Source organism: Acanthaster planci, linkage group LG11 (genome assembly GCF_054643075.1).
Source record: "Acanthaster planci isolate LZ-2023a linkage group LG11, COTS_SCS, whole genome shotgun sequence".
Taxonomy (NCBI): domain Eukaryota; kingdom Metazoa; phylum Echinodermata; class Asteroidea; order Valvatida; family Acanthasteridae; genus Acanthaster; species Acanthaster planci.
In genome coordinates, this window is record NC_141787.1 from 7778748 (window position 1) to 7800972 (window position 22225).

Below are 22225 nucleotides of genomic sequence, written 5' to 3' on the forward strand. Positions count from 1 at the left end.
CTCAACAATTCTTCAGATGTCGGGTAATATCCCTCTGCTATGTGGTGAAAGTGAAATCTGGAGTCTTCCGATCCGGCCGAACAAGCCAAAAGATTCCCTTCAATCACGTTCAACCAGCGATGCGGATAGGTCACTTCGGCCAAGGCCACTTCCCAGTCTCCTTCGAAAGAAAGGGGTGTAGGTAAATTCACGTAAAAATGGCTAAGCGTGTTGTTGGGATGTGTGTCCATGGAACTGTTACTAGGGAGCGTGACGTAGAATGAGTCCGCCATGGTGAAGGTTGGTTCGGTACTGTGAGAACCACCACTGACATCTGCAAGTTTTTATAACCTGCGCAGACTCGTCACCCAGCTGTTAAATTTGTCGGGGTAGCCGACCCACTTGACAAAATACTCTGTTTTCCCCCCTTTTTTCCGCTTGCGTAACACTTTCTCCACCTGATACAGATCGTCCGATTTCACGACCCGTTGGAGCTCCTGTTCGTAGAAGGTCCCTTCCAATTCTTCCCCATCATAGTCCTTCAACTTGTACACGGGTGGGCGCCGTGGGATTTGCGCGCTGATCGTAAACAGTTCGGTGGTCCAGCTTGGGAGATATCCTTTTCTGAACGGTCTGGTCGCCATACTGATGCGCACCGTGTCTCCCACAGCAAATTTGAAAATGGTTGATTGTACTGAAGGATTGTTGTACAAATTTGTCCATACAGTTTCGGCGTTTTGAATATTTACCGAAGCCGGAGCGGCCTTGATACTTCTGTGATACGCGTTATTGTACGCAGACATCAATTTTGGTAAAACCTTGATGTACGCCCGACTGTTGGTGGCCGTGAAATACTTGTACATTTTTGTCTTGAGCGTCCTGTTGAATCGCTCCACCACACTGGCTTTTGTTTCGTTCTGCGTGGTGAAAAATTTGATGTTTCTTTTCTTGAGAAAGGACTGAAATTGTCGGTTGAGAAACTCAGTTCCTTTGTCGGTCTGCAGCATTTGGGGTTTCCGCCCACTTTTTAAGATTGTCTTGAAACCCGCAATTAGGGCACTGCCGGTCTTAGTTTTGAGCGGGACGACCCAGGCATATTTTGACAAGATGTCGATACACGTCAGGAGATAGTTGTAATTTGCATTAAATCGACTGAGCGACCTCATATCTACCAGATCTGCCTGCCATTGGTGGTCGATACCACCCACCACAACCCTGTTCCGCTGAAAGTGTCTACGAATGGGTTTGTGTAGCGTATACGTGGGTTGTTCACTCAGCCAGGTTTTAATTTATTTTTTTTTTGATTTAACCTTATTCTATTTTATAATTATTGTTATTATTGTTGTTTCCTAAAGTTTCAAACTACTTAAAGAAAGAAATTTTCTTTTCTTCTTGTTTCGATCATATTTTATTCTTAAAAAAGACTGTCTTTCTTTACGCTGAGGAAAATCAAATCAAATTAAGACTTAAACAGAAACAAGGAGAACTTAGATATTACAAATTAAAATTCAAACAGAAACAACAAGAATTACAAAAAGGCAAAATTCAACGCAAATAAGCACCTTTGGAAATTTGTTTTGAAACGACAAGAATTTAGAAAATTACAAATTTAACGCAAATAAGCACCTTTGGAAATTTGTCTTGAATCGACAAGAATTTAGAAATGATGGCAAACATCCAACTTTGGAAACTGTAAATCGAGGGAAACATCCACCTGATATTATAGCGTTCAAGGTTATTTCAATGATTGTATACTTGCGGAGTTTCCATTGCACTTGCGTATTTTTACAGTTTTGCGTGTGTTTTCATTTGTTTTGTTGGTTTCATTTTGGTTGTGGCCCTTTTAGAGTTCCAATGTCCTAGAGGTCCAAGTATGTTGTTGTTACTCCATCCGGTGCCACCTTCCTCTTGGGATAGAGGTAAGTGAACGCAGTCTTCACCTGCTGGTAGGTGTGCATGCCGTCCTCCCGCATCCGGAAGCCGCGGTTGACCCCTTCCCCGGCTTGCTGTGTCTGAAGCGTATCCAAGTATCGCCGCTTGCTGATGTTGTTGGTCCTTTTGTTGATCCCCTTGCAGCTTACCTTATCTTGGTCACCGAAGCAGTAATACGTTTTGCTGCAAAGGGCGACGATGCCGTCCCCCTCCCATTCGACTTTGAAGAGGCCAGGTGTGCGCTTGTCGAAGGCACGATGGGTAGGGGTGTCGTTGCGGGGAAACCAGGATGACTTCTCACGCTGAAACTGGTCCCGCAGATGTGGCTTGATGATGTCCTCCAATCTCTGCGCCGAAATGGCCATGTACGCAGAATCAGTGTCCATTTCGCAGAGCTGAAAATCTGCGGGATCAATGAACTTCAGGAGAAAGTCAAAGTAAAATTGGAGCATACGCAGTTTGGCATATTGGTAGACGAAGAAACCAATTTGCAACGGGAGACCCAGGCGGATGGCTTTTTTGTTGAGCTCCACCTCATATAGTTTCTCGTCCAGTGTATGGAGGGCACGGAAATTGGGCAGGTTGATGAGACGAGATGCTGCTTCATCGCTGTGTGCAACTTGAACTTGCAGGTGTTTCTCCTGGTTGGTCACCGTCTTGCCATAGGCGGAATTCCCCAGGAGCTTCATGGTGTCTGCGATGATTCCTTTAGACGGGTCGACGTCACCGTCCCTCCTGGCGTTGCTGACCGCCTCCCCGAAGGGTTGAAAACACGCTGCCTGCCCATACTGAATGAACTGGTAGATATGTGTAACGTGAAGACCATGTTGTATGTACCACCGTAACAGCGGAGAGGCTAGTAGAATACGGCGACCAAACATACTACCGATGAGGCTGCGGCGAGGTGACTTCATCAGACCTTCCCTCTCTGCATACTCCCGCATATGGTCCCCAATGTCCTCGCGGCTAATCTCGACGTTCTTGAAGATGGGCGGCATTTCTGCAAACGTCTCGCGAAGTTGGGCGGGTACCTCGATATCGCACTCCACCAGGCCGAAGAGCTCTTCGTTGACGACTGCATCCAGGATGCCACGCTGGTTGAGTGTCTTATGCTGGTGAGGCAGTCTTCTGGAACGGACAAAGTCAGCGGCGTTGGCATCTTCCTGTTGCAAGCGAGTCCATTCACATTCCCACATCTCGACCAGACTATGACCCTGGGCCCGGATGTAGGTGGATATCTCCTCAGTCTGTCGCCTCAGTTCAGCACGCGGCAGGTTCTTCACAGGGTTGAATTCTTGGGGATTCAGATGACAGCGATGCCCGTGCCAGAAACAGCCATGGAACTGGTAAACGGTATTGTTCTCTTTACAGAAGCCGTCTACTGGAATTGCCCTCGACCCCACTCGCTTTTCACCGCGGTTGAGTTGATGGCGAATGAAGAGACCATCAGTGTGTGCCACCCACTCCAACCATTCTGATGCCTTGGCTCCCCACTTGTGGCTCGGCACTGGCTTGAAGTTGTCTTCTTCTCGTCGCCTGATAAAAGTCCCGACCGGCATTGGTTGCATCAAGGACCACAGATACAAGGCGTTTGCATCAAACCCGACGATATTGGCACACTGCTGCGGTCCTCCTCGAATCTGTGTCTTCCCCCTCTCATGGTAGCGGTGGAACACTATGGACGGGCCCCCGACAATGTTCTTTTTCAGCAGGTAATACAAGTCCTTGTTGGGCTCGTCGATGAGGGAAAAGGATATGTTATCTGCGAGTGTCAAAAACAGATACTGCAAAGAGAGGCCGGGTACAGATATGGCTGTCTTGAACATGTCCATACGCCGTTCTTTGTAAAAGTTGAACATCTTCTGGATGGCGTCCAGAAACGGGAGCACGTCAAGGTTGTTGTACCATACTAGCAAGTCTCGCAGTGTGGTCATTCCTTCGCCCCCCAAACTTGCTGACAGTAACGGTAGTCCTCCTCGGTGATGTTTGTCTCCTTCAGTGTGCTGAAAAACGCTTCGTGGGGTGGCAGTGCAGTTTCGTGAAGCTTGTTCAGGTTTGTCATGTACTCATACGGAAAGAAACCCTTATCGTGTGCACAGTCATATGCTTTTAGAAACTTTTCGTAGGAGTACCCGGGTGCCAGATAATTAGAGATGTCAAGGAACTTCAACTTCTTGGTTTTCAGGGCCATGTAACTCCCACCTCGTTTGATGACCATCTCCACAGGGTCGCCGGCCTCCTTCAGTCTTTGGTAGAGGTGTTTTTTGATGACATTCAAGTCGTATTTACTTGAATTGAAGCCGATCACGGGAAGTTCACCAAGATAGTGCTCCAGTTCCTCCCGCAATTTCTCCGCAGCTACTTTCTTGGTTGGTGCGGTGTCATCTCGTGCCCGCGGTTGTTTACCCTCTTGGTTCTGTTGGAGCTCGACCAGTTCTTGGATACGGCTGAAAACATCCTCGAACTTCTCGGTCAAATTGATGAATGCCGCCTCGCTTATTTCGTGGAGATAGTTCACCATACGCCCCACCAGACTTGCGGGGTCACCATCACTCACAAAACATCTCGCGGAGTCAAAGTTCGGGACATTGCTGGCGACACTGACACTAAGCAATTCGTGGCGATTGCACCATGTAAGTTTTTCCTGGCCGCCATTTTGATCCACGTTGTCGAAGTAGCATTCGTAGTCGTAGGTCGCCCTGTAGGGGTAATATTTTAAGTTCTCTTCGACGTCGATGCCTGCTTCCTCCAGCTTATCAAAAATTGTATCCGGTAGGTTGTACACACCGCCGGGGAATCTGTGTTTTACATTAACATTACATGTGGGTACATGACGTTGAAGGTTGGATGATCTGTTGAAAATCATTCTGCATTTTTCACACTCGTACGTTTGACTGAATTTATTTAAGTCAAAAATGTACGAAAAATGTTCTTGGAACAGATGCAGGTGGAGGTTGGCGGCATATCGTCGATGAGAGCGGCGGATGAGGTGTACCCTGGTCTGTTGGCGGTCGTCACCATTGTCCACCTGCGTCAAGCTGTAGACCTGAATTGTGACTTCGAAGATTCGCTCGGCTTCACTTAGGTCTTCCATTGTAACACCCCGGCTGATTTGTCTCCCCGTAGATCGCTGGAAAGTTTCGGCAAGATCCTGGGTTGTCCTCTCCAACCCCCTCAGAGGCGCCCCTCGGTTCAGCGCCAGACACCGGAAAAAGCAAAGATTATCGTTGTATCTTTGCCAATTGTTTGGATTGTGTGTAAGATTATGGAGACCTCTATTGTTCTTGACAAAGTCAGGTAGGCTTTGCGGTGGAGCTCCAATGTAGAACTGCGGCATTTTGTTCACATAGACGGCAAGATTGGTCAGCACCACGACCGTCCATTTTGTGTCTGGGCGTTGCTGCCGGGCATATTCCACAACATCCAATGCTTCCAGAGCCTCGATCAAACTGTCCATATCTCCCTGGCTGCCGATGGTAAATGGAATAGAAAACAGTTTCGCATTGTTATGAGACGGGTGGAAATACCGCAGCTCACCAGTTTCGTTGTGCCGCAAGATGAATCCACATGAAAGGTTGACCTTCACCCGGCATGTCAGTTTCTTAAATATTCCATTCATGATCCGCATGAATGAAGCCTCAGGGCGATCCATTCGTATATTATAAATGTCCTGAATCACCCGACCGATTCGATGATGGGTCCGGATAGCGGCCCAATTGTTTCTGTACACACGGCCGACTTCGTCGTCGTCTACTTCCATTTCTGCGGGGAACTCCTCGGGGTCATCTCGAAGGGGGTCGGGGGCATGACGCACAAACAGGCGAATATTGGTGAGGGCAACCAGCGACCAGTCTTTAAAATGTCCACGAACAAAGTCGGCAATGACTTCATCCTCAAACTGTTCCAGGAAGTGACTGTCAAAAGACACCGGTGTTGGAAAAAATCTGACTGAGTCTGCATCGAAGAAACGGAGCTCCCCCGTCTCATCATGGCGCACAATAGCTCCAAACGAGACGTTGATCAACTGCTCGTGGTCTGTCAGATTACTGAGTATTTTCTGGGCAGTGTTTCTGTGGTTTTTAGATGACTGCACGACACGAATGTTGTAAATGTCCTCTACTGGATGACCCGTAACCTGGAAGGCACGAATACTCTCCCAGTTGTCCCGAATAATGTCAGTTAGGCCCAAGTCATCCTCGTCACCCTCTGGGTAAACCAAAGGATCTTCCTCAAATCGATCATCGATGGGTTGTGGGGAGGGCTGAGTCGGTCTCTGGCCGGTGTGTACTCTGGCGTAGTGGCGATGCATCGATTCAATGAGAGGAAAAGCTTTACCGCAACCGGGGCATTTGCGAGGATTGTCACTGGTGGGGGCTGGGGCTGGGGCTGTGGCGGGCGGAGGAGCTGTCATACTCTGCTGATTGCTATTGGCGATGGGATGAGCAGGGGCGAGCGTGGCTGGGTCGGGCCAATGGCTGCATCCAGGCTGGTCGTCCGGCTGATGATGAGCACCATCTGTAGGCTGGACTGGGGGTTCTGGTCTTGAAGTACCGCTGCGATTGTGCGGTGCAGTAGTAGCTGATGATGTTGGCCTTGCAGGATCGGTGCGCTGCTGGTGTTGAGAACACCTATGGCGTTTCATGTTGTCGGTGCGCCGGAATGATGCACCGCACTCTGGGCAGGATACAGATTTGACTGTGGTGTGGGTGGTCTTGTGTCGTCGCAGGGCATCTCTGCGAGTGAATGTTTTATTGCAGACTAAACATTCGTGCACACCTAGAACTCTCTTCATCTTCTTGCGCTTCGACGGAACTTCAAAAGGAGTCTATAAAACAAACAGTACAAGATACAATGAAATATTAAAAGGATATTACGTGGTAGATAGAGCAGATGTGATTGCGACTAAGATCAAACGGGTTGTGAGGGACACATGCCAGTGCTTAACCGACAGTGTATGAGCGGCCGCAGGTTTTCATTCGTGTACCGACAAATAAACGATCAAAAAGACAACGACGGAGTGTCGGCATGTCCAGACTTGTCTTAAGCGCTTTATCGCTGGACAATAATAACAGGCATGACGTCATGAATAAGCGTGGACAAGTTATCGCATGTATATGCACGAATAAACAAGTGGGGGAATTGGGAAAATGTTTACATACCTCTTCGACTCCGTTGTCTAATTCAGGAGCTGCGCAAATCGGTCTCAGAGGAGGAAAATCATCAGGATTGTACACGAATTCACCATCCTGTTCGAACAGAACCAAACATTACATTTAGTTTACAATTACAATACAACACCCATGGGGGGGGATATTTTATTTTATTTATTTATTATTATTATTTTTTTTTCTTTCAAAATATAGCAAGAAAGCTAATAAAGTTAAAATCAAAATTGTTTTTATGTCTACCTTTGCATACATCTCGTCGGCGATGCGCTGAATCTCCTCCAGCTGACTATTGGTGTAGTCGGGACTCTCCCATGGAGTTAAAATCGAAATTGTTTTTATGTCTACCTTTGCATACATCTCGTCGGCGATGCGCTGAATCTCCTCCAGCTGACTATTGGTGTAGTCGGGACTCTCCCACGGCTGAGACATAACTATAGTTATTAACGTTGGTAGAACAAGGCTGCAAAAAAGTTGACTCGGAAGGGATGACAGATGACTCTCGGAGATCGGATTTGAACTGGATCGTGCGTTACATCCATGTTATATCCTCACCAGAGGAGGACCATGTTTGGGGAAATACCTGGCAACGACAATCAACAATCTTTTTAGACGCGGACTTTGGGGCCAAGATGCGCAAGAAGTGATGTTTGTTGTGAAAGTCTCTCTGGCAACCACGGATTTGCGAGGCGAACTCAGCTCCTTACTCTTCGTACTTCAACAAAACGCTGAGTGACTGACAGCCGGCCCATAGAAATTGAGACCTGCATCATCTTGTTGAATGCGGATTGGGGAAATACCTGGCAACGACAATCAACAATCTTTTTAGACGCGGACTTTGGGGCCAAGATGCGCAAGAAGTGATGTTTGTTGTGAAAGTCTCTCTGGCAACCACGGATTTGCGAGGCGAACTCAGCTCCTTACTCTTCGTACTTCAACAAAACGCTGAGTGACTGACAGCCGGCCCATAGAAATTGAGACCTGCATCATCTTGTTGAATGCGGATTGGGGAAATACCTTGGCAACGACAATCAACAATCTTTTTAGACGCGGACTTTGGGGCCAAGATGCGCAAGAAGTGATGTTTGTTGTGAAAGTCTCTCTGGCAACCACGGATTTGCGAGGCGAACTCAGCTCCTTACTCTTCGTACTTCAACAAAACGCTGAGTGACTGACAGCCGGCCCATAGAAATTGAGACCTGCATCATCTTGTTGGATGCGGATGTTGCTTAAAAGATGTTTACTGTAGGTGATATTTGTTGTGCAAGTCCCTCTGGCAACCATGTATCCTGCTTGGAGTCCCTCCGGGAACTCCACTCAACCCGCGACTTCGTCCCGGCTTGACGCCATTCGCATAATTTATATGGATCCGTATACGGTCGTCCAGTCAAGCCATTCGGACAGAAGTTTGAACAGAAAATCGAAACAGGTATTTTGCTTTGAATTTTATTTTATTCATTTATTTTATCGATTTGAAAATTTACGCGTCCACTTCGTGACTTCGTCACTCGTTCCCCAACTGGCTAACGCCAGTTGAACACTACCGTGGGGTGAGCCCTCCTCACCACTCCGTGGTTCGGCGTGGAGTCCCTCCGGGAACTCCACTCAACCCGCGACTTCGTCCCGGCTTGACGCCATTCGCATAATTTATACGTATATTATACGTATAATTTATCAATTCTTTTGTTTCACATCAGGTATATGATAATTCACTCCCACCTCACACCACCTCATCCCACCTCCACCTCAATACGGTACCACCTCATCCCACCTCCACCTCAATACGGTACCACCTCAATACGGTACCACCTCATCCCACCTCCACCTCAATACGGTACCACCTCAACACGGTATGATTTTGCTCACAATATACTACTTGCCAGTGTGATATTTTGCAAAGTAAAAGAATACATGAATAAATAAAATAGTCTGCTACCATCCCATTCACCAGTACACTATTTATATACCACATGTAGATTCGATGAACAAGATCAAAATGACCTGCACAGGAATAAGGTCCATTGCTGCCTCAACTCTTGTCATATGATCGAGTTTCCCCATGGATAGTATTTGCGATAACTTTACCGGTTCGGTGCATGCTGTAGCAAGAAGCTTTTCAATCAAGAGGTGAAAGATGAGATTGCTTCACGCCGAAACCAAGTCTGTAAAAGGAACCTTGGAGGCGTAATCATGTTGAACTTAAGATGCTTTCATTCGTAATTAAAATTTCTAAAATAATGTACAAAGTGTCATCTTTCTTTGAGCTATTCCAACTGTACATCTTTAGCTTAAGTCCTAAGCATCCAACCTTTAGATCAGCCGCTGGTGAAAAGATGCGAGATTTCGGAAATTGATCTTTCAATACTAATCAAGTTAGGCATATTGTCATGTGCTAGGTTTTCAAGAGAATGGCCGGGTATGATTTAGGCTGTGGACCAGGAGGTGGACAGGATGCAGCCGCCATCTTCAAGGTATTGCTGGTTAATCTTGTTATTTGTTTTAGCTCACGACGAAAACTTGAGATGATTAGCCCTATCAGCCCCACAAGGGAGGGCGCAATTTTCCGTAGCAACCAAGGCTTCTTTGGTGGAAACTGCACCTCTCTGAATCACGAGTGAATATAAATGCATGTGTTACCAACCAAAATGAAGACTTTCCACTAGCCTGGCTTTTTCAACTGATCAGGGCGTGCGTCAGCTCAAGTCTGATAAGGGAATGCGGCTATTTTGGACCAACTTATACCGCAGGGGCAAATTCCAACCCCGTGATCTTAGATGTTCACTGTTAATTTTTCAATTAAAACATGGGACGGCATACAGTTTATCTGCAAAGTTTCAATCAATCCAACCTAGGGCTTTCCTTGTTTCATTCATCTACATTTCATGGCCCCATGGTAAAGCTAGCATTTTGTGCTGGCATGCATGTCTCTGGAAAATGAGTGTTTTGTGAGAAGGTTACGTCGAAGGTCCATAAAAATTTGTGTCTAAATGATTGTTAGCGTGTCCAGCGTAGGATAGGGGGAAAGTTGAACCCTGGAGACATATTGAATTTAGGCACCAGCATTATTGAGATGTTGCTATCATTGTTCTTAAAGTGACAATTTTCATGGATGGCAAAATGGACAGTCGTTTTCTGCAAAGAAAAATTCCATTCTGTTGCCCCCCAGCAATACCAGAAATAATAGGCTTGCCAGAGAAAACGTCAGTGACACATTCCAAGCCCAGCTTTCTTTGGGCTGAGCTATGAACTACTCGGTGATACAGTTCCATGCGGACATATCGTGTTGTTTCAGTCCAGTTACCCTGAAACGAACTGTTCGAATTGGTTAAAAGTTCAGAGTGAGGTGAAAATAAATACAAAGTTTCAAGCTTCAAAATGTTTTTTCCCGTCTATTTCCATTTCTCTCTTCTCAGGACGCTGGAATTACAGTTCTGTCAAATGCCAACCTTAATATTCCGCACAGAGAAGGTATGATCGATCATCTAACTTTGTTATAGAAGCCTTTTAATTCTCGTCCGCATGACTGTTCTCTGTGCATTGGAGTAGCAATTCTGTGTGGATTCTGTGTGATGAGGAAAAATCTGGATGAAAACAATGCTCAGTCTGATCCTCCATACAAAATTAGAGGAAATTATTTGCCCGATCCGCAATTGGCCCATTTATCCGGGTTTAGAGTTGACGATTGCCAAGCTAAGGTAGAATTACGGAATGGAAGACTGTCCTCTCTGTTCGTTGTTTATGTCATGGCTGTTAAATTTTGGGGGTAACTAAATCTTCATACCAGTGCAAGATGAAGCATTAGTTTAAGTGTGCCCTATAAAAGTTCGTTTTCAATACGTTGTCGGTATCGGGGAGGAAGAAGTGCATTAATACTTAAGCTCAAGCTGGAAGTTGCTTTTCCTTCTTTCCTGGCTTGTTAAGCCCTTGGATGTTCGGCTGAAAACAGGAGGGTCCGGCGCTCAGTAAACGACACAGAAAGAGAGCAAATTTGTAAGTATTAAAGTTAAAGTTCTTCTATATCAGGTTGGGTTGGCTAAACGCTGCACCGCTTTGCAGTTGAAGACTTTAATAGCATTCTGATGGTGGAGATACGTGCCAGTTGATAGTAAAGAACACTGTTTTAAAGAAGAAGCTTACCCCTTTCCAATGCGGCCTCCTCTCGCAAAAAAAAGCTTCTTCGCGCACCTCTGACCCTCTGTATGGCTTTGAAGCTATATGTACAGCGCCATTCCACTGGGTCTATGTTTGTCAAGGGTCGACAAGTGATCATCCTGAGCGGCGTCACAGATATTGCGACTATCCCTTGTTTCGTTCTTCATGCAGTAATCAGTGGTGTGTCTAAGTGATATGTTGTCTCTTTTTCTGCGCTTTTCAGTGAGTAGATATGAGGGCGACGAGAGGGAGTACTGCGAGAAGGGTCTGAGGGAGTTGGCCGGGCCGACAAAGCTGACCTGCGCGGTGAGAGCCAAGCTGATGGCCAGACGGAAGGGCCTCAGTGAATCCTCGTCAAATATCACCGCCTTCTATGAGTGCTGCACGGAGTTGGACAGCATTACTCGAGGAAGATCTAGCGTCGACGAAAGCAGTGGGGTCAACTTGGAGGACATCTCGGTGCGATCCAACTTCCCGGAGAGCTGGATGTTTGAGGATGTGGAGCTCCTGTAAGCTGTAGAAAGTTCTGTCCATTTTCTAAACGCGCAGTTCGTCGCCTAAGAAGCCAAAAGCAATTACAAAACAATCTCTGTACTTGGATTCGGTTGCAGACTGCCATGTTAAAGCAGAAGATCCGTTCAGGCTGCATAGCATTTGAATTCTGTCGTTATGGTTTGATTCACTCGGCGTTTCATATGCATTTGTCATTAGTGATCCCAGGCGAATCAGTTCTATACGTTACAGATCTAGCTGAAAGTAGTTTATGGGCACAAGCACTCTGTCAGAGGTATAAATAGATAGCCACAAAGATCTGGAGATAAATTGTTATACTTGGAGACCTAAAGATAAATTGTCATACTCAGTGTGTTATGCTTGCGGATCTGTGCATACGAGTGGATCGAGCACCACTTTGATTGCCGTTGTGAGTTTGCAGTGTACTTCGATGTTTTGTCATCTCTTATCACATTTAGAAAAAAAGTTACAAATATATTTGTTTAATTTATATACATATGATAATTATGTTTTTATTCATAATCCATTAACAAGAAATTCATGATTGTTGTCTTCCTTACGTACAAGTTAACAATACCTAAAATTGAAAGACAAAATGCACGCACATGGGTTACCATTTGCACATATATTCAACCCCAATATAGTATGTGCAGAAAAATTATATGAATAAAAACTCATAAAAAAACATCTAAAATCAAAATCGATTGATTCCTAAGAATACGAGAAAAAACCATGATACCAGTCACATAAAACGACCCCTTACATGCACATGTAAACTACCGGTAAGAAACCGAGTTAAATATGTTGAAATACGTTCCAGAAGAAGATTCCCTTTTTTTCAAGTGGAGCTAAAGAAAGAAAACTGTTACAGCTTGGCGTTGAGTTATCACCTGTTTTCCTTTGCACGTCCATGTCTTTGGCAGACCTCTTGGAGAGGAAGACGGTAGAGCACTTCACCAGTCTACTCTGCCTGACAGTGTCACTACCTGGGTCATTGAGGCTGTTGGGGTCTCAGATAACTTCGGCATGTGCGTGGCAAACCCCATCAGGCTGGAGGTCCGCCCTCCGTTCTTCCTCGACCTTGGCATGCCCTACTCGGTCCAGCGCTTCGAGCAGATCGAGATAGTCGCGACCGTGTTCAACTATGCCGACCGTGTCTTAGAGGCAAGTTCATATATTCGTAGGTATTGACGAAAATGCCAGGTGTGTGCATGGTATATGTTTACTACACATCAGTCAATTGCAAGTTACATTTACTGCGCCACAAACAATCACAGTAGCCTGGCTAGGTGATCCTTTTTACCTCGTATCCACAATCATAAAACAAGCATGGTACGAAGGACAAATGCCGGTAGCCGTTTGGACGTCACCTTATCACGAACCCTTACTAAGGATTTCCTAGACAGCGCTCACCCCCCTGCTTTCAATTCTGCGTTTAGGTCACCATCTATTTGAAAGGCAAGGACGGACTCTGCTCAGTGGCCCAACCGGACGAATACTCAGAAGGCACAACCATCGAAGTTAGACCGAAGAGGCCCGCCTCTGTCAAGTTTGTCATTGTACCACTCGAGGTCAAGGACGTCCCCATAGAAATCGTTGCCGTGGACAAGACGGGAGGATACCAAGATGGTATCATAAAGCACTTGACTGTTCGCGTGAGTTTTTACGTTTCTACTTTGTGTGCGTGTGTTCGTGAGGTTTTAAAGGTTAACAGAAATAGATAACATTTTGTTTACGCTAAGTATTTCAAAATAACAATTAATACTAACCATTTCAGAAACATCACAAATTCATTAATCGTGACTCCAAACTCAATGAATAGATGTGTTTCCCCGCCCACAAAAAAATCCCCCTTTGGCCGTTCGCGTTCCCAGGCTGATATGATGACGTCATCGGCAGAACGCCCACATGTACAGTGTACACATAAATATATATTGTATGATTTCACACAGTACATGGAGTATCGCACGCTTGCAGCAGACCACAATGTGTTCCATGTAGCTTTGTCCACTAGCAAACACTGTGCTAGCTAGGACTGTATCTTTTAATTTCTACCTTGAACCGAGACACTGTTTGCCTGTTGATGATTTTTTTTGTTGGCGGGGAAACGCAGGATCTTTTTACTCAGTCAGGGTCACGATTAAATAATGGGGTAAACATTGAATTTAAGATGTTTTTGAAATGGTTACGTATTTGTCGTTATTTTGAAATAGTTCACGTGAAATAAATGTTTTCTGATTCTGTGAACCTTTAAGAGAGATCTAATCTCGTCGGTCTTTTGGAGGATGCACATGCATGGGCTTGGTAAATTCTCGAGGTCACCACCATCATTCCTCAGCAAACTGCCCACCAGCAAGCGGGGATAACTGAGATAAATGTAGCATCATAGATTAAGTTCGAATCCGCTTAACATGGCTGGAACCACCCAAAGTTCTAATCACCTCAATGCTCGGCAATGGTAGGTTGTCACCTTGCTGTGATTTTCAAAAGATGAAATTTGTCAAATGCAGCAAATTTACAGGATGGTCCATAGAATGATTAGTTTAACGGTGGCTCGAAGCTTTCTTTTCTTGAGTGCCCCCTTTCCTGATAGCGTTAGAAGGTTCAAATGAAAGAGGGGCACCAAATCCATTATCTATAAACCTCCTCCTCTGGTCATTGCATTGCTCTCCGCCCTTGGACCTTCATCGGTACAGGCTATTCGACCAAACGTTCTGCAATAAAAGTCCTCCACCAATTGTTCAGTTCTCAGATTTTGTATCCCTTCCCATTTCAAAGATGGATCTCCGTGGTGTTCAGTGCCGCAAACCTTGTAAACATTTCAAAGATGTGCACTTCAGACTTGATTGGAATCAGGTTGGATTGGGTTCAAGTTTGTTCCGTCCGTTTAGATTTGATATTGTATAATATCAATTTGGACTGATCATCCTACAGGCTTACCTTTAATCTGTCCAAAGCTGACTTTGCTTTAAATTCAAAATGTTAAAAAAGCATGAAGCCATCTATCATCACCAGTAACGCGTTCTTATATGTGGCATGGCTTTGTATCGTCAGCAACACTTTTTTCATGGTAACCCAAACCCTCTCTCACTTGACTTGGGTCCTTGTACTTTAATAACAATAATACGGACGATTTTCAGTGCGCACAAATCCACCAAAGTGCTCAAGGCGCTAATACAATGAAATTTATTAAGTGCCTCATTAAAGAGATGAGCCTTCAGATCCTCCCTAAACTGCAGGAGAGAAGGGGATAGATTGTTCCAAAGACAAGGTGCAGCACATGAAGAAGAGCGATCTCCCCATAATAAAATGACCTGGGTTCTCTAAGAAGATTCATATTACTCGATCGAAGTCTACGTGTGGGATTGTAATAAGTCATCAATATATGCTGGAGCAAGACCATGGAGTGACCTTATAGACAAATAAAAGCATGTTTTAAATTATTCTGACCTTAACAGGCAACTAATGCAATTCTTGTAGAATCGGTGTAATGCGACACGTCTTTCTCGATAGAGTAATGATACGAGCACTCGAGTTTCACCCATTAAGACCTTTAACTGTGCATGAAGGGCACATGGGAAGGTATCACTCACGTTAAACTATTCAGCATATTTTCTTCCCAAAGCATGGGCTGTTCTGCCAATGCCTTTCTGCTTAACGCAAGTGCATACATTCCAGGCTAAATGGGGTATCTGGCAGTTTTACGTCATTCAATATTGGTGGTTTCGTAGGTATTCTTGCAGGTACGAGAACAAAAAACAAAATCTCTCATTTCACGACCGTGAACTGAATGTGTAGGTCTTTAGCAGTGGCAAGCAATTTGTTAATTTTTGCAGCAAACTTGCTGAACCGTGAAATTGGATAAGTTCCTGTGTATGTAAGTTTGTATTTATGTTGGATTTGGATCAGGTTTCTCTTTTAGAATGAGCTACAAAGGCCATCAGATTGCCTCAAATCGGATCAGATTTGCGACTTGAGCTGTCAGATTGGATCTGCTGCCCCAGATCTGATCAGACACACACCTTAAATGAGTTTATTCTTCTCATGCAGCGTTTCAAGGTTTTAACGCCTCCCTTTGTTTGGATTATTTTTGGTCCATACAGCCAGAGGGATTCGAGAAGAAGATTGTGGTTCCGGTAATACTCGACCCCGCAAATTCCCGCGGGTCAGATAGTAGCACGAATGGAGGCGAAGATCTGTTCTACGAGCACAGACGTAAGATATACCTGTCCCCATACTATTTTGCATTTGTCCCTCACATTGGAATACTCAAAGGCCAGATTGAGGATTCCTGATGCCCTTGAGGTACGATTGTTAATGCCTTTTCTACCAGCATCAATCCAGGTTCAGTAATCTGCATTAGTCATACTTTGACTTACCTGTATAAATGCTGTGCAAATGGTCTTTGCCTGTTCCAAGTGTAAGTTGTGGGAGTTTGTAGACACGCCCTTCGTATCACTGGAAGTGCTAAGGTTGTGGACTGTTAATAGTCCAGAGCATTAACAGACACAGTAATATCGGACTTGTTTCAAAGCTGAAGGATACTGGACCTCGTAAAGCGTTAGGGCCTACCTGTATTCATAGAATGCTATCTCTCTCTCACCTACAACAGCTTATCAACTGTCGGGACTTTACTAGTTAATGGGTATGTGTTACATGAAAACTGAAGACAGTGGATATTTAATTAGCTGTCACCAGCACATTTAAGAAGCCAGCTACAAGTGGACAGCGCCCTTGATGCTTAGAAACGAGTTAGGCTATAACGGTTATTATATTATCACCAGATTCCAAGTAAAGTCAGTGGTGTAGTGAACTTGACTCAAACATTTAATTACTTGGGTTTGGAGGCGTGTTTCAAGGAGAAAAGGTCCAAAATTATGAAATGGCCTGATTGACACCTTGTGAATACGAAGTCACCAACGACAATGTTGACTCAGAACCAAACTGAGATTTGTCACAGTATCTTGATAAAGTAAAAAAAAAACAGTAACTGCACATATGCCTGGCAAAACGTTGTTAAGTTTGCTGGCAACGGCTAAATATCCACTACCCAAACTAAAAGTGGCTACTGTGTGGCAGAATGTATACGTCTCGTTAATCCGTTAATCCCTCCCTTGCATTTACGTTTTCATTCTCACTTCTTGCCATCTAAAATTACACTTGTTTTTGAGAGGTACTAAAAATCCTGAACAGGGGTGAAGCAACTCCGAACCTGTAATCCTCATGTTTTGAACTACATATTTTGACAATGGATTTGCGATTCAGAGCAATGGGGTAACGTGGGAGAAGAGAAGCAGGTGGACGCCATTCGGTACACAATCAACGGAGCAGCAATCCCCGGCACCCAACGCGCCCGAATGAGTCTAATCGGTAGGTGGTTTTGTTACTCCATTCCAGTGCACACTCTCTTTGAAAATCAGTTGAGGCCGTTTCTTGCTTCGCGCGAAAGCACACACGAATGCGAATTTGTGACGTCAGATAAAATAGGCGCACTGCGACTTCGCAAAAGATGAGCACATTTCAACTCGAGCTAAGTGTCGCTGCAATTCTGTCGTGACGTCAAATTCGCTTCTATCTCGCATTTGCCAGAAGTATAAACCGTTCACTATAAATTAGTAAGAGCAGTCAAGACCCTGAGTCCAACCTGCGTTGAAAGCAGTTTTAATGTGTGCAAAAATGAACCTTTTTGAGAATGAACAGCAGTGTTGATGATATGTAATCAATAGAAAAACATTCTGGGACACCTATTTTGAAAGGACATGTCCATTTCATCACATTTTGCCAGTTCCCTAGGCTAATCAATGACCAAAAATCCCTGATTACTTGACATGTTTGTTTATGCACTCTCAAAATATGCACACAGCATTTGACTGGCTGGCCTGCTGAAATAGCCATCCTCCAATGACTAGCAAAAATCACATAATCCTTACGCGCGGGAATAATTGCTTCAAAATTACGCGCCAAATAACCAGTGAAAGGTGTCACTTGTGTAATAAGTATAATACAGTTAGAGGGTTTTCCTTGCTCAGTTGCTTCGCCCTCCCATTTTTTGTATACTTTAAAGAATGTTGACTGATTTTTACCAGGTAACGTGCTGGGAAGCGTCGTTGAAACTGTACTGGGAGGCCTGGACAAACTATTGAGGATCCCCACAGGCTGCGGGGAGCAGACCATGCTCAGGCTGGGGCCCAATGTCTACGTCTACACCTATCTGAAAAACACTGATCAGTTCACTGCCAACTTGGAGACCGCCTCACGGCAGTACATAGCAGACGGTGAGACGGCTCTTTAGTTGTTTAAAATTACACCCGGGATTAGTTATGCACTATGTCCACGTTGAAATGCACTCTCAATTTATGAGTGGACTCAAAGGATAGTTTTGTCAGCTGTGACACCATTAAAAACATTCTTAAGTGAGAAGTTTCCCTGATAAAGCGAAACGGTCTTCTGATGAGAGGGGGCCCAAGCATTAATAGGACATGTTGGACATTTGGAATCCAAATGCATGTAGATTTCAATGTGCAATGCATAAACTAACCAAAGGGTACAACTTCATAAGAAAACGACATTTTTCCTGTCAGTGTGCAGGACATTCAAGGCAAGTGTGATGGATTATAGGGTTCATTTTTCTTGTAATAATCAGTTTGCTCAAATGATACCTATTACGTAGAATGTTTGTGATTGGTCTTTTTTAGGAGTTCAACGTGAGCTTACTTTCCGTAAAGACGACGGGTCGTTTTCTGTCTGGCCATCAAATTACGATAGCAGCACATGGTAATATTATGCATTAAAATTTCCACATCATCCATTACTATATCCATCGCTTGCTTTTTCAAAAGTAAGGGTGCCTGTAGAGTATCAGAGTTTTGAAAATCGCATTTGCCAATGCCTAGCTGGGCTACACCTGCACCTTGTCCAATTCATGAAACCAACGTGCTAGAGTCGTTCTGACTGACCGCAACAGCCGATCTCTCAAGTCTTCCTTATACTGTTGCTCCGCTATGATAATGTCGAACTTCTCAGTTACTTTCTTTATTAGTTGTCTGGTACTTTGGTATATGCAGACTAAACTCAAGCGAATATGCATGTATAAAAGTCACTAGCCCTTGTTTCTATGCCCCTTACGTAGGGCTGGGCCGAATATCCAAATATTCGATGACTATCAAATTTTCGAATATTATTCTCCGAATTAGATTTTTTTCTCGAAAGCAAAATTCATGAAAGGGAGAATTTTCCTTTGTTTTAAATTAGAAAAAGCGCTCTGTGGAGGTTTGTTTCAAGTAGATTCAAATGAAAATCGACTGAATAATGTATCTTACAATTCAAAAAATAAATACTCATTAAAAATCTAAAAGGAATAGAAATTTTCAACAGGAAAAGAAAAAAAAATGTCTGTTAAATCATGCTAAATCGTGGCTCGATGCTCCCCTAGAAGAGAGAAGCTATTATGTTGATCATAATGTACAGTTGTGTACGTTATTGCAACTGATTTTGTAATATTATATGGTTTGTTCATCAACAATCCGCCTAATATTCAGATATTCAGTCAGGTTGAAGGTCGAATATTGAAATAGTGAATTATTCGAATTGACTCAGGCCTACCTTTACGTTATGTGCTTTTTGCATGCGAATTATAGGTTAACAGCTTTTGTTGCGAAGGTCTTCTGCAAGGCGAAAGAGTTTACCTTTGTCGATGAGAGAATAATCTGTAAGGCAATGGAATGGCTGATAACTCAGACGCAGAGTCAAGACGACGGTTCGTTTAGTGAGACTTACAGAGTGCACCACAGAGAGATGACCGTGAGTATAATGCTACCGCCACCTCACGCTGATCACAGAGAATATGGTTTTCAGCACGTCCAAGCGTCACTGGCCAAACTATACGGCACAATCTAGGGATGCCTGGGGATACTGCATCTTTTAATGAGCTGACAACACATACCGCAGCTTGCATACACGTTTTGCGCTTTTTACAAATTTCAAAGTAAGGTGATTCAGATATGCAGCACCTGGCGCGGTACCTGTGCTGTGAAACATTCTCTTAATTATACTTTACCACGAAAGCGGTACATCTAATGCTGAGGCTGGCTGTAGCACCTATAGCTGTTTTTCAGCAGAGCGCATTTGTACTTTTTAATGCCAATAAAGATACACTCATGCTCATTACTCCGATCGTTTTCTGCAGGGAGGTGTCCAGGGCAAAGCTTCACTGACTGCATATGTTCTCATCTCTCTCTTGGAATGCGAATGCGATACCTTTGTGAGTTTTCACCTATCATTTTTGTCTGCTTTGGCCTAATTCCCACTTTGAGTAGGATTACGTATTTTAAATAAACTGGACCAAATTCCGCGAGGTAGCTGACATTTATTCTTGCCGTCAACAACCAATGGATACGACAATCGAAGAAAGGCAAACCCCCGTCAGTGCTGATGTTCTGTATTGATCAGCCATAGCAGACTTCTTCCTATGCATCTGCGGGATACCGTAAGGCACCATATTATTACGCATTCGCGGAACTGTGTATCGTACCACTGTTTGGACGCCTGTACATGTAAATGAGCTCTACCAAGTCTATTCTCCACCCTAATGCATAATGGCGATCCCTCCGCTGTTGGATGTGGTAAATAAATAATTCTGAGATATGAAACTGAAGAGCACCAAGGAGGTTGAAAGTTTTGTGTATTTGAATTGGTCTTGGGATTAAAAGGTTTGGACTACATGTACTACACTTTCGGACTACTGAACCCACCCCGTCTGTGAAGTCTGGATGGTTTCTTCCTCCTTAGTTCAACTCAAACTGAAAAAAAAATTGTCGTATGAGTCGGTTGGTGTTGCGTCTGCGTACACTGAAAACAAGTCCACGTGCCCACCGTCAACCTTTACCAGTCATGTAATGTATCAGTGCTAATGATGTGATTGAAGAATTTGTTGCCTGTGTGTCCGTTACAGCGTTGTTCTGGGCTTTTAAAAAATGTTTAACTCTCACGTATCACTGCCGATGCTGGGTTATCTTCCTGGGTTTCGTTTTATCACCAGAACAAAGACGATGCTGTAGCTCGTGCAACTACCTTCCTGGGCGAAGAACTTGAAAAGTTAACACGCCCATACGCCATTGCCATCACGGCATATGCTTTGGCTCTCGCCAACAGCGATAAGGCAGGAGAGGCCATAAGCATGCTCAAGGATCGTGCTACATACGCTGGAGGTAAGACAGTTAGTCAGGTAGGCCTACATAATTGCTTCCTCTTAGAACTTCAGCTAGTTTTACGCTGTTCCACTGGGTAAATAATCAGGAACCAGTGCCATGATCAGGTTTATACGCCATTCCAGATGTTACATACACTGCTAGCACACCACATCACGGTGCGATTGGATCAAGCCGATTGTTTCCTATCGCTATTTGTTTACAACCGCAGCCGTAAGGCCATGAATTACTGGACTGTGGTTTGGAATTACCTAGGAATCTGTTGAAGTGACTTGTACATCACCTTGGTTTGAAGTTAATGTAACAACTTAATGCTCGTGGGGTTGACAACCATAGAGGTTGTTTACTATCTCTCACAATTTTTTATTTTACATAAAATGCACTTTTTTTCATTGTTTCTACAAGATTACACTGGCTCACAGACCGGGCACAGACACCTACCACCGATCACTGTAGCCCGAGCCCCTTGTGAAGTGAAGCATTCCCATTTCCCACTAAGGCTTAATATTCTGGTTTGTTTATTTGTTACACTCAGAGTAAACACAAGTGTGTTCACATTGGTGCTGTGTCTTAATTACTGCTGGCGTGCGCACGCAGCTTCTAGACTCTTTACAGAACGACCGCTCAGTAAGGTTATCCTTAAAAGGACATAATTCCTTTTTGTGTGGTCACAGGCTCTCGTTACTGGGCGGCGGACGACTCCTCGTTCGGTGGTGGCCAGAAGCCTTACTGGTATAGCTATCGACCGAAGGCCATCGAGGTTGAGACTACCAGCTACGCCTTGCTCGCACTGCTCACAGTAGACGACATCCCGTACACGCACGCTATTGTGAACTGGCTGAGTAATCAGGAGAACTACAATGGAGGGTTCGTGTCCACGCAGGTAAGGATATCCCAGAAGCCATTGGCAGTCGCCATGACTGTTAAGCCAAGAAGATTCGCATGGTTAAAATGAACAGAAATAAACATTTTGCCATCGTGCATAGGTTGGTTTGCTTCATAAAATGTAGCTTTCTGTTGTGACATACATTCTTGCTTATACAGAATGACATGGCGCATCATAAAGCAATAAACACATGCTTCTTTAATACCCACTTGACCATATCTTTGATAATTTTTGGTGACTTTTTTTCTACGCTGTCCATCAAGAGAAAGACATTTGTATGCAACAGGTGCAATGCACAATACCTCAATTCATTCACCACAACAATGAAACCTTTGTTGAGCAATTTTGTTAGAAATCCAATTAGGTTTATGGGTTCGCACAAAAGACTTTCT

The 22225-nt window shown here is 44.3% G+C and overlaps 2 protein-coding genes across 2 annotated transcripts in view; one reads left to right on the plus strand and one right to left on the minus strand.

Annotated features, from left to right (window-relative positions):
* Positions 1-22225, plus strand: part of LOC110986883 (complement C3-like) — a 60666-nt gene that overhangs the window by 30232 nt on the left and 8209 nt on the right. Inside the window, exons 15-28 of the mRNA XM_022249155.2 lie at positions 9473-9547; positions 10490-10544; positions 10998-11066; positions 11452-11737; positions 12665-12905; positions 13181-13396; positions 15845-15956; positions 17007-17111; positions 17828-18016; positions 18437-18515; positions 19379-19541; positions 19927-20001; positions 20779-20947; positions 21622-21830. Coding sequence (XP_022104847.2) covers positions 9473-9547; positions 10490-10544; positions 10998-11066; positions 11452-11737; positions 12665-12905; positions 13181-13396; positions 15845-15956; positions 17007-17111; positions 17828-18016; positions 18437-18515; positions 19379-19541; positions 19927-20001; positions 20779-20947; positions 21622-21830 — 2043 coding nt within the window. The remainder of the gene's footprint in view (positions 1-9472; positions 9548-10489; positions 10545-10997; positions 11067-11451; positions 11738-12664; positions 12906-13180; positions 13397-15844; positions 15957-17006; positions 17112-17827; positions 18017-18436; positions 18516-19378; positions 19542-19926; positions 20002-20778; positions 20948-21621; positions 21831-22225) is intronic.
* On the minus strand, positions 1280-7707 carry LOC147797363 (uncharacterized). Its single transcript, XM_087143561.1, has 3 exons — positions 7320-7707; positions 7071-7157; positions 1280-6736 (listed from the first exon to the last, which is right to left on the minus strand). The coding sequence occupies exon 3, from the start codon at positions 3843-3845 to the stop codon at positions 1839-1841; it is 2007 nt and encodes a 668-aa protein (XP_086999687.1). The 5' UTR covers positions 3846-6736; positions 7071-7157; positions 7320-7707; the 3' UTR covers positions 1280-1838.

Excerpts from the sequence above, each read along its gene's own strand:
- LOC147797363 (XM_087143561.1), bottom strand. The coding sequence starts at position 3,845 with ATGACCACACTGCGAGACTTGCTAGTATGGTACAACAACCTTGACGTG.